This window comes from Vidua chalybeata, chromosome 13 (assembly GCF_026979565.1).
Source record: "Vidua chalybeata isolate OUT-0048 chromosome 13, bVidCha1 merged haplotype, whole genome shotgun sequence".
In the NCBI taxonomy this organism is placed as follows: Eukaryota; Metazoa; Chordata; class Aves; order Passeriformes; family Viduidae; genus Vidua; species Vidua chalybeata.
Window position 1 is genome coordinate 18,262,448 of NC_071542.1, and position 12,182 is coordinate 18,274,629.

The following is a 12,182-nucleotide window of genomic DNA, read 5'->3' on the forward strand; positions in this document are numbered from 1 at the left end:
AGAGAAGGGGACAATGCAGTGACAGTGACAGCTCTCTGATGCACAGCCAGGTGTGCTCCCATGCTGCTGGACTTACCATTATTCCCTTCGCCTGCTGCTCCTGGGATGGGGATGCTGGGAATAACCTCTCCAGCTCGTTCATATCCAGCTGCTTTCCATTCAAGTCCCGGTCGTCCCTGTCTCTACGAGTGGCCCCGTTCAGGACAAGGCCCGTGGCACTCCGCTGGCTCCGGGGAATCTGAGGGGTTGATAGCTGCTCCTGCACGTTTTTGCACATCAGCAGCCTGAAAAATAAAGAGATGGAGCCTGAGAGTGAGAGAGGTGGTTCATCCTCTGTTCCTTCCCCCAGGCTGGCATCTGCCTTGTCCCTGTGCTACATTCCTTCATTCTTCAATCCATCCTATAAAGTCCAACATTGCACTGGGGATGTGAGACTCAGGTGGGCACACCCACAGTACCAGGGACTACCACCCCTTGTGAGCAGTGGCAAGAGCATCCCTACCTTCCACGGTACCCAAACATAAGGAAGAGGATGCAGAATATGATGCATGTGACGCCGATGTGGATCCCGATGATGATGCCGGTCGTGGAGGTTTTATTGTTCTGCTCGTCCTTCATGCAGTCACAGGGAGGATTCAGCACTGCCAGGAAAAGGTGGATAGGTGAGTGGTGCTACTCTTCTATTGCTCCTCTGGCTTTTGGGGAGCCCAGAGCCAAAGTCAGAGCCTTGGGCAGTGCTGGGAGCTGTGTATGGGAAGAGGAGAACCAAGTGGGAAGCAGGGGTTTGTTACCGGCCTATGCACCTCCCTTGCTCCCAGCACCCCAGGAAGGGAGACACAGCAAGCACAGGACTGGAATATCTGTAGTGAGCCAGCCCCATTACCTGGTTACTGTCATTAGACACAATTAATGAAAAAAATCCACTCTGATGTTAATTTTTGCAATACTTCATGCTACACTGGGAGGTAAGAGGCAGCCACCACACCAGAGCAGGCTGAAACCTGATGGAGTAGACAGATGCCAATGAGATTAGTATTTACTCCATCACAGACAGAAGAGTAATAAGTATCTCTTGAAGATATTCCCACTGGAGGCTTAAAAGGCTTCCAAGAGCAGCAGGATGTTTTTTACACATAGATGAATATGAAACGTGTGATAAGTTAAAGGATTCCCTCTAGAGGTTTCTCCTTTGCTGCCATGTAATACAGGGCTCACGCTCTGCAGCCATTTCCCTTTCCAAAGCCACGTGTCCTCTCTTGACCAGTGAAGGCCAAAATATCCAGGAGAGCTCCAGGAGAGCAGAGATGCTCAGTACACCATATCTCACCTGAGGATGGCAGCTGGTACCTTATGCATGGGGGGGTTGTTCATGTTCATAGCTTCACCTGTCTCAAGCTTAGAGGACAAACCTGGCATGTGCAAAACATTTGGTTTGTCTTCTCCCCATTGTAAAAAAGCCATCCAGGTGCTCTTAGCCCTGCAGAGTTTTGCCTCAGCATTATTTGTGATGCTAAAAATAAATGAGTGGCTGAAGGTGAGATGAGGGTAATGCCACAGGGGGCACACAGGATGTGTTTGGTCTCTCTACCTTCCTGCAGAGCTGTTTCCCAAACCAGCACTGAGACCATGGTCCCATCTCACCTGTCCTCTCCACAGTTTCCCTCAGGGACACGAAGCGAACAGTGGAGTTTCCGTCCCCGTGCTGGTTGTAGGCGAGGAGTTTGACTTCATACACCACCGACGCGTCTGCCCAGGGGGACACAAGAGGGACAGTTCAGGTGTAACTATGAGCCCTATCTCCCCCAGTGATGCTTATTTGGGAAAAGAACACCTTACCAAATACACATAAGATGTTGCAAACAAGTACCTGTTGCTGGGAATGCACCCACAAAACCTGGGGGACAGCTGCAGCATTTAGGGATTGGGATACACATTTCAGCTCTCTCCTGCTAATCACAATAGGGTGGGCAGAGGGGCCATGGATCAAGGTGTCACCATACTCACCCAGGTGGGTAATGTTGTAGGCTGTGATGTTGCTGGCCAGGAGCACCGGACCTGTGTACTGGGAGAGGTGGACTTTGCGGTAATACAGCTTGAAGCCTTCATGCTGGCCCAGTTTGATGGAGGGTTCCCACGTTGCCTGCACGGTGGTGCTGTTAATGACTTTAATAAAGAGGGATGGCATGGCTGGGACTGAAACAGAGAGAGAAAGACAGTGGGTTGCATGTGCTTTTTCAGTCTTTGTGATGAGAAATTCCCCAGCAGCCTTTCCCTACAGTCACTGCACCAAAGAATGTGTCAGCTGAGACTGAGAAAAATCTGAGCAGACCAGAATCTGGTTTAACAGCTTTGAACTTCTTCAGGGCGTTGCAGGAGTTTGCAAGGGTTCCCTCTGCTCAGATCAGCAAGCAGAAACTACTTTTACACTTTGGCTGCAATATCATGCTCAGTCTGGCTGGGTCAGGGCAGGAATGCAGCAACTTTGGCAATACATTCTCAAATTCCAATTTTTTGCCCTCACCGTGAGGCACAGACCTTTCAGAGTGATTAATCCCCCTGGGAGGAGGAAACCAGAAGGGATGGAGCTGGAGACATCCATCTTAAAAGTGTGCTAGGTACCTGCACTGGCTTGCAGAGGGCTTGATCTCCCCATCAGCTTGAGGAGGGAGATTTGTGACTGTGCTGGGGACTCAGGGGAGAACCAGAGCAGCTTCATCAACAGCACCAAACAGCTGAGCAGCCTGAGATCCCTGCACAGCTGGGGCTGGCTTGTTTTGGGAGGCAGGCACTTACCTGCCTTGAGGGGCACACAGGGGATTAGCTGGGAAGATGTCCCTGCAACTGATTCAAAGTCCACCAGGAACATGCTCCAGTCAATGCCCCAAAGCCCTGCCCTTATTCTTGGGGTGTGCTGCAGAGTGGGTCAGACCATTCCCTCCCCAGATCCCTAAAAAGCTGCCTGGCCCATCCTGCCCCATCGGTCTTGCTTGAGAAGCAAAGATCTGCAAATTAAAGCAAATTTTCTTGTGATATCTGGGTTTTCCAAAGCTGGCTGTGCCCCAAGCCCAGCCTCATGCCCTGGGCAGCACTGGGGCACACAGTCCATGTTTCCTCCTCCCTCCCTTTCTCCTACACTGATCACACCATTACCAGATGTGTCTCAGCAGGACATTTCACTGATGATTTTTTTCTCATTTCCACAAAACACCTCCAGGCTTAACTCTCCCATCAGTTCCCCAACCTTTGGCACCATCCAGAAGGTGCAAAGCATGAAGTGCTGCAGTCTCTGCCCTGCCCAGGGCTCTGCTCCAGTACTGGCACCAGGAAGGAGAAAAGATTTTGGGCACCAGGCACCAAGCTCAGCTCACCCCACAGCAAAATCATCCAGCAGAACAGCTCTACTTCCCCAGCAGCTTCCAGGCTTTGAGGTAGAGCTGTTTTTCCAATCCCACATGATTACAAGCTCAGCAGTTCCCACATACAAGGCTTGCTGGGCTTGCACTGGACCAAAGCTGCTTTCTGGCTTGTTTCTCCTCAAAGGGTCTCTAAGGATGAGCAGTGCAAACCTGGCCTTTGGCAGAGAGTTCAGCACAACCATTAGTGAGCGATGGGGAAAAGCAGATGAAACGTGGCCATGTCAGTCTAAGACTGATGAGAGCTAAAAAGGGCATTTCCTCAATTTAACAGTAAAACTGCACAGCACAACCATTTGCCTTTTCCCAGGTACTGAGAGCTCAACCTTTCCCATGAGGAGATTTTAGAGGAAGGATGGATGCCTCTCCAGTTGAGCAGGAGGGTCTGGGCAATCCTGTCTCTTCCCAAAGTGTTGCTCTCCCTCAGGCTGCAGGGGCTTTGCTTTATGTCCTCTGAATAAGCCCATGGAGATGACCAAGTCCCTGCTGACTGCCACGTATCTCCACGTGGATTCAGGAGGAAAGAACCAGTGTTCTGACATAAATGAGATCTCATCCTGCTTCAGTGCTGCCAATGGGGAAAAAAATGGGCTGAAGTAATCCTTCTTGATAGGATTTATTCTGATGTGCATTTCATTGCTGGGAAGGCTGAACTTAACAATTCCTGGGTGCAAAACACAGAGTAAATTCTATTTATATCAGAATGTGCCATTCTTCCCAAGGCTGCGTATTTTTGCAATCCAATTAAATACTCCTTTTTTCTTATTCTCCCAATTCCCTCCAGGGCAAAAATCCCCACTCTGAGAAGTTGGACCCTTGCTTAAAGCATCACTTTTCCAGCCACGGGTGAAAACACCACAGAAAGGGAAATTATCACATTATCCCATGGACAAAGAAACACTGATGTGGGCCATCCTGATTTGTGAAGAGTTGGCTTTATTTTATGGTTGCAGAGCCTTACATTTAATAAAAACCACAAGAATATCTCTCCTTCAAAATATGGATTATAATGTATTTATTCAAACTTTGAGTATATATATATATATATGTATAATACTGATTATAGGTATATGCACTCGCAGAATGCACGTGCTGTTTATAATGTGATTACACAAATAAGTGTATACAATGGAATATATCTGTCTGTGTGTAAATATATGTACACACACCAGCAGATAGGTGCTTCACAGAAGTATATATTAGACATAATATGGAGCTAATATAAGTGAGGCATCTCCCTCATGCTAAGGGCTGGGATACTTGTTTTCCTCTTCCGTGCTGTTTGGAATTTTCCCCAGGTCATTTCAACTTTCTTCTTGAAGGCGTCTTTAGCCGAAGATGACTAAAGGAACAGTCTTCATCCTAGAGAAATGTCAAAAAGTCCTGGAGAAAACCCTAAAAAGCATTAAAAGACAAGAACAAGGAGTGTGTGCTGCTTAATGAAGCAGAGAGCGTTTGAGATTTAAAATACCATGGCATTTGTGAAACAGCATAAAGGAGGACAACAGGGAGGAGGCAGAAAGGCCTTCCCAGAGCGTGAGGTTTATGGAGGAGGACAAGGTTAATTCGAGTCCCTTCTCTACAGCATCTTCCCTTCTACTCTCCATCCAAAATCAGCACTGGCACAAAGGAAGGAGCACCGTGTCTCTAGAAAGCATCAGAGGCTTCAGCCAAGCGCCCTCTCAGCATACTGCCAGCCCTGAGAAGCTGATGGCCCCAAGCCAAAAGTAACCCTGCTCCTCTGTTTTCTGTAGAGTATTTCATATTCCTGCTCCAAACAATACCAGCATAACATGGTCACTCAGACCTGTCTCCAGCTGGCAGCATCTCTGCTGCCCTGGCTCCACCGAGCTGTCCCTGGCTGCCAGATATGGCATCTTGGAAAATGCATCCTTTTCTGAAGCTGTTAGCAGAGATCCAGGGGCTCCCCAAACTCAGTGGGGACTCAGCTCTCCTGTGCATATTGGGAGAGCACAGGGTGAAGTGGCCTGGCCATGAGAAGAGACAAATCTGTGTGAAACCTGAATTTGGTGACAAAAGCCACTGGGCCCTGGCTCTCTGAGCTGCTCTCTCCTCTGGGAGCAGAAGGCAACAGGCACCCGAGTGAAGCAAAGTGAACAAATGAAGCCAGAACTGGTGCTTTTAAATCTTTTTACCTTCCTACAAGGCAAACACAGGCTGGGGTTGAGTGATCTGAACCAAGCCAGCTTGTCCATCCAGAACAGGGAGCTAATTCCTAAAGCTTTGTTACACAGGACTTTTTAAAAGAACAGCATGACAGACATACCTTAAAACTTCAGAGAGCCAGGAAATTTATGATCCCATTACCAGATACCTAACTATTCCTGTCATGATTGAAGGTAATAATGACAAAAAGCCCTCTCTCACTTGACCTGGACTTCTGTACAGTCACCAAGTTCTGTAGAGAATGGCTGGCTTTTGGCTCCTGGGGCTGAACTTGGGGCATCAGGTCAAGAAGTTTCAAGCTTCCCCTTAGCCCATCCTTCTGCCTCTAAATTGTGAGGAAAAACAAACTCCAAGGGTGACTGATTCCCTGCAGAGTACCAAGGAAAATAAACTTGCAGAGCAACAACCCAGCAGGCAAGGATTTACTGGTGTTTTTGCTTAAATTCTGTAATAAATATCTGCAAGGGCTGAGAACAGAATGAAAATGGGATCCCCCACCTGGAAGTCAACACAGTTCCATTTGAGCCTAAATAACATCCTCACACCCAAGGCCCTCTCTGCTGGAAATTCATAATTACTGAATGTTCATAAGAATGATTCCTAGGAAATTAGTCTCCGTACCTGAGACAAGCCAGGATTCAGAAATAGATGAGTCTGTAGGAAAACATTCTTCCAGTTCTGACTGACATATCACACTGGGGCTGTGGTTTCTACCTGGTACCTGTGTGCAAGGGTCCTATATTAAAACACCCACTGTCTTTCTGAGGAAGCTAACTGGTGGCCAAATCAAGAAAAAAAGCCTTAGAGATCACCCTAACTTCCCACTGAAACAGAAAGCTGCTCCAGGGCATGGATTTGTAGGTCAGGACAGCTCAGCTCTAGTGTGATTTGCCCTGGATAGAGCAGAAAATAATAAAATCTTTCAAAGTGTGGAACTTATCAAGTAAGAGCTGTGAGTACCAGAGCTGCTGGAAGATGATGAGATGCTGCTTGAGCAGGAAGTCTGCATTTAGCAAGGAGTTTAGGAACAGCCCAGAGCAGCTGCAATGCACAAGGCCAGACACGTTTGCACTCACCCCCTGCTACAACATCAGCTGGGAGAGACGATGCTGTGTTTAATCAGTGAACCCCCCTGCAAGGATACAAGTGAGTTTTACACAATATCCCAGAGTACGAGGAGCAGCAGGAACAAGGAGCAGCAACACCACAGGCTACAGTGCCACAGCGCTGCGGGGCGGTGTCGGGGTGAGCGGCGCTGCTGCTACACACAGCGGGCATCAGCATCTGAGGGTCCCTGCGCAAAGCATTCCTTACCTTCCCCCAGCGTGCTCACCACCGTGACTTCTGAGGCTTTGCTGGCACCCCGGGAGGTGTAAGCCTTTATATAAAAGCTGTAGCTGGTCGAGGGCTCCAGATCAGTCACTAGCTGCTGGAAGGTGCTCTTGCTAACAGCCTCCTGGTACTCCATCTCTACAGGATCTGAAATGCAAAGGGAGAGAGAAATGAGTGGTGTTAGGCTTTGTAAGAGGTAAAGAGAATAAATAGATGTTGCAAGCAGTAATTTTGGTCCCTGGGGTGGACATGTACTTGCTCACACACATTTCTGGTTACATTTCAAGGCCATTGAAATTGGTAATATTGGGACATGGCTTTAAGCAACCTGATCTAGTGGAAGATGTTCCTGCCTGTGGCAGGGGTTGGAACTGGATAAGGTCCCTTCCAACCCAGACCATTCTACAATTCTCTGATTCTGCAATCTCTGTATGCTTTGCCAGAGAGCTACATGGGCAGCAAGATTTGACTATGCAGCTTCATCCTCCCCACCCTTTTGATAATTACAATGGTATATTTAGTATTTGCAGGTATTTACAGTGTATTTACAGCCTCATCTCTGCCCTTCAGAAACTGGAAGGTTACAGAAAACACTGATGGCAGCATGGACCACTACAGTGCAGACCTGGTTTTACCTAATGGGCTGTGTTGCTGAATTATGGGGAGGCTGAGGTGCTCTGGGTGTAGCACTGTACCTGCAGCTTTCCGGATGTGTAGCACATAGCCAATGATCTCCTTGGTGTTCTGCAGGGGTTTTTCCCAGGACACCTGGATGGTGGTTGCAGAGACAGTCTCTGCCCTCACGCCCTGAGGAGGGCTGGGCAGCCCATCAGCCCACAGCACGGTGAGGCGGGCGCTGGCCTGCGTGGAGCCCGCACTGTTCTCGGCCAGGCACTGGTAGATGGCTTCATCCGCCTGGTTGATCCCATAGATGGAGAGAGTGCTGTGTGGGGACATGAGAGGGACAAGCATCACACTGACTGCCATGGTCCCTGTGCTAGCTCCCATGGCAGGGCATCCCACAGCTTCTGTCTCCACAGAAAGCTTTCAGGAAGCCATGGGCTGGTGTTTTTGGGGAAGAAGTAGTCCAGGAGGTGTATATGTCATTCCCTGTGACTGGGCAGTTTATCTGTCTCGATCTGCAGATGCTGTGGTTCAAGTATAGCCAGATGTGGACAGAGTGGGACAGGGACCAGCAGGATCTAAAGGTGTGGATTCAGGAAGATCCCAGCCACACCACATAGCCAGCTCTGTGGCAAGTGCATCCACACAGCCAAAATGGCTTTAACTGGCTTAGCTCCAGTACACACCAGTGAGACCCATCCAGGCACTGCACGTGGTTGCTAAGCCAAGTCCAATCAAACACAGCCAGAAAGCCCTCTGGTGATGCTCTAATTGCATTATAGCACATTAGAGCTGTCTAAGGGTAACACTGGGATTAGCTGATTTATCCAGCAGGGTTATAGCCTCAGCTCCTGCTTCTGCACTTTCAGAAGCACCATCACCATGAGCCAAAAGCCAAGGCTTATGAGCAAGTCACAGGTTTTGTCTGCAGAACCTCTATTTTTGATGCTTGTGCATCAAAGCTTGCTGCCTTCCAGGGAAACAACCAGAGCAGTTCTTCCAGCCTGTTCTTGGAAGCTTCCATATCAGGTTTAGATGCTGTTTTCACCATCCAAGAAAGGACAGGCACTGACTACCCTGGAAAACACCCCTAAAGCAGGGGGAAAAGCCAGCCATGTACCAGCCTCCCAAATGAGCAAATTCCTGAGCATGGTGCCCATCTCTGCACTGGGACAGTCAGAGTCTTTGTACATGTGGCCACATGAACTGGAGGCCCTTTCTGCACTGCACGACCCTCCAGCAATGGCTGTGGACAACTGGAGCAAGTTCAGGGCCAGCTCAAAAGTTGCACCACCCAATATCTTTAAAACAACACAAACGAATACTGATTCAGAAATAATTGTGCATCACATTAGCTCTGTCTTGCCATTTGAACATGCAAAGCAGCTTTTCTTAATAACATCTGCTCACAAACAGGGACCCATCAATGAAAGCTCCAGTCAAAGCCAAGCGAGGAACAACATGATTCAGGATGTGAATCCATCAGACACAAGGCCTCCTAAATACATAAACAAACAAACAAACAAATAAATAAATAAATAAATACCAAGTGTATCTCCCTTCCAAGGCATGGCATGGATACTGTCACCACTGGGTACAGCTCTGAGCTGGAGCTGGAAAGGCAGATTTGAACTGGAGATGTTTTTTTACCCAGCTCAGGTGATGGTAAAATCTGCCTACAATGCCTTTGGTCCTGGGAGGGTGTTGTCACATCCTTGGGAAAACTTCAGAAGCTCACATGAGCTTTTTCTTACTTTTCTGTAAGAAATGACCCAAACCTACCGAAATCCATATCCACTACTTGCTTCTAAGGAGCAACAAATTACTTTCTTCTCCTGAAGTGAATTCTAGGTGGACCTGGAACTTGACTGCACATGAGTAAATCCCCTGATGCAGGGGGCACTTCAAGGCTTTTTGGGAATCACAATCAAAGCTGTCTTTTATGTAAATGAAAAACTGAACACTGGAAGTGGAAATGATAAATAACCTGCCACTGTCTGCCTGTATGTCAGAACAAATGCTTCTTCTAATTGCAGCAAAATATTGGTCTTCATATATTAAAATTTATTATTGCTGTTGATTTAACATTCCTATTTCTGCCTTGCAAATTATCAGGGGCCATGGTGAGTGAGCAAATGTTTAACAGTCATCTATTTATGTCTTGTGCCTTTGTTTCCTTGGAAACATTGTAAATGGAATATCAAATGTGATGGCTTCAGCTGATATGGTGATTTTCGAGAATCAGCCCTAAGCTCCTCTCATAGCCACGGGCTCAACGTATCTGATTAAATGGAAGGAGAAAGGCAGAGCTGGGAGAGGGCGCGGGGAGGAAGGACCCGATGTGTGGCTCAGCTGTGTCAACAAGGGCTGACTCCTGTGAGGACAGATGGCAGAAGGCAGAATTACACCATCCCAGAGCTGCACTCCCAGCCCTGCACAAAGCAGATGTGTGGAAGGAGCAGCAGCACTTCCTTCTGCCCCATCAATGCAGGGATTATTTCCATGTGGCTGCTGTGCATCTGGGAGCCCAGAGTGGCCAGGCTAGGCTGCCACATGGGCCAAGTGCAGCCTTAAGCTTCCCAAGCACAAAGCAGATCTGGACCAAGTGCCTCCAGGTGCATTTACTTGCTCTGCTTAGAGAGAGGAAGATGTGGAGGGAGGAAGGAAGAGTGGAGCTAGGCTGAAAAGCAGTGCAAGGAGCCTGATGACAGTGCTGTGATTCTGTGGCCAAAGATTTCTCTCTCCTGGGAGGATTTGGGGGTGAGCAAAGCTCCTCATGTAGGACACAGATGATGTGAAGGATGCCAGTGGTCCTGGAAGGATGGCACTTGGACACTGGGACCTGGAGCTGAGCAGAGTCTCTGTCACACACAGTCAAGTCAAAAGAAATAAATACAGTATTTTCTGGGAAGTTGGCATGGCACGTAGCTGGAAATTTGCTTCAGGCTTCAGAAAGTTCATTTTCATTAAGATTTCCTTGGCTGTGTTTGGATGTGCTGTGCAATGAGAGCCTTGGCCATCCGTTACCTGGAGCCCATGTCACCTAGAATGATACGCAGGCTATGGGACACTAAAACAGCTGGATTTTTGGCTATGAGAGCATGGAGAAGCTGGTGAACAGAATACCCAGCATGTAAACATCAGCTCCATGAGAATCACCTCCCAGCATATGGAGGATGCAGTGCAGCAGGGCAGTGTTCAGTCCTAGGTTTTGCTGCTTTTTGTCTTTTTCTTTTTTTTTTCTAAGAAAGCTCAAACAAAAGGAAGATCTGTAGTTGCCGTGTGAGAAGGCGCAGAGCGTCTCTGTGTGTCAACCATCTGAAATATGCAGTGTCCTTTTATTTCTTCCCATCAACATGAAAAAATCTGTCACTTTGGGACATCTGCTGCTGGAAAACTTTCCCGCGAGTGCCAGACTGGCAGCGCCGCGAGCACGTCAGACGAGGCGAGATGCCAGAAGGCTTTCTGCTGGTCACCAGAGCCGCTCGGCGAGCCGAGGGCTCCATCACATCTCCACACAATGCCCTGACAGGCATTGATGGAAGTGGGGAGAGGAGCTGCTGCAGATTCACACCCGGCTGAGCTGAAACGAGAGGCCTCCGCTGCTCGAAAGCCGCAGTATTCCCAAGCTGTCTTCCCAGTTCATAGGCAATCAGGATGACTGATCTGGCTCGGGTCAGGGGTCCAGGCCAGTGACCGGAGATCGGCTTTCCAAAAGCTCCTCTGAAAAAGTCTGTGAACTGAAGGAAGCCTCTTCATCGATTCAGGAGCACAAAGAAGAGGGGCCCATCTGGGAGGGCATCAGCCTCCGTGCGCATAGGCGCACAAAGGAGGGTGTGTGAGGAAATTAATGCAGAGAGCAGGCTGTGGCTAGCAGGGACAGCATTCTGAGTGCCAGCAGATACAGAAAGCCACCGGTGCCACATTCAGATGCCCCCTCTCTACTCTGGCTCTGTTTGTCATGGCCTGTGTTGTGCTGTGCTGCACTGAAATGATCTGTTCCTGGGTTGGTGGCCCATGCCATGCTGGGAAGGAGCCTTTGTCCCCCAGCTTTGCAGAAATGCCCTGTATTCTGAAGGTTGCCTGAAACAGGATGAAATTAAGGTGCAAAGCTTGAAAAGTGACACTTGGCAACCCAGAGGGACACTGCGTATCATTCCCAGCCCTCTAGATGCATATTCTTATACATCCAGAAATTAAATATCATACAGAATGTCCTAGGTGAAATTGGGTTGGGTTATGCAGAAAGACTAGTTTCTATTTTGCAGGTACTGCAGCTCACTGGCCAAGATCCCAGCCCTGTCTTGTGATTTCAGACTCACCCAAGAGCAGCTTCTGGAAGGATGTTGCTCGTCCCACCCAGTCTGTTTTTATGAGCCACAAAGTACAATCACAGACTTAACTCAATCCTACCCCAGTAAGCAGAGAAGTCTTTACATCTTCAGGACCATGGGGAAGCACAAAACATCTCAGGAAAAGCTACTGGAAGGGAGGGCAGAGCCTGTATTGGTCGGACTGCAAATGCAGACACCTGGGAGAGCTCTCTGCTGCTAAATGGAAAGTCCCCCAAACCTTTTCCCAAGCAAGCAGCACAGATACTGGAGAAGAAAAAGACCCAGCCTAATT

General features: G+C 48.5%; 1 protein-coding gene and 1 long non-coding RNA gene across 2 annotated transcripts in view; one reads left to right on the top strand and one right to left on the bottom strand.

Annotated features, from left to right (window-relative positions):
• Nucleotides 1–12,182, bottom strand: part of IGDCC3 (immunoglobulin superfamily DCC subclass member 3) — a 101,235-nt gene that overhangs the window by 5,385 nt on the left and 83,668 nt on the right. The window contains exons 8-13 of the mRNA XM_053954750.1: nucleotides 7,628–7,875; nucleotides 6,915–7,079; nucleotides 2,005–2,193; nucleotides 1,642–1,746; nucleotides 503–641; nucleotides 77–284 (exon numbers count right to left, since the gene is read on the bottom strand). Coding sequence (XP_053810725.1) covers nucleotides 77–284; nucleotides 503–641; nucleotides 1,642–1,746; nucleotides 2,005–2,193; nucleotides 6,915–7,079; nucleotides 7,628–7,875 — 1,054 coding nt within the window. The remainder of the gene's footprint in view (nucleotides 1–76; nucleotides 285–502; nucleotides 642–1,641; nucleotides 1,747–2,004; nucleotides 2,194–6,914; nucleotides 7,080–7,627; nucleotides 7,876–12,182) is intronic.
• LOC128794652 (uncharacterized) lies at nucleotides 291–4,419 on the top strand. Its single transcript, XR_008433223.1, has 3 exons — nucleotides 291–662; nucleotides 3,215–3,428; nucleotides 4,198–4,419. It is a non-coding gene; the product is annotated as an uncharacterized LOC128794652 (long non-coding RNA).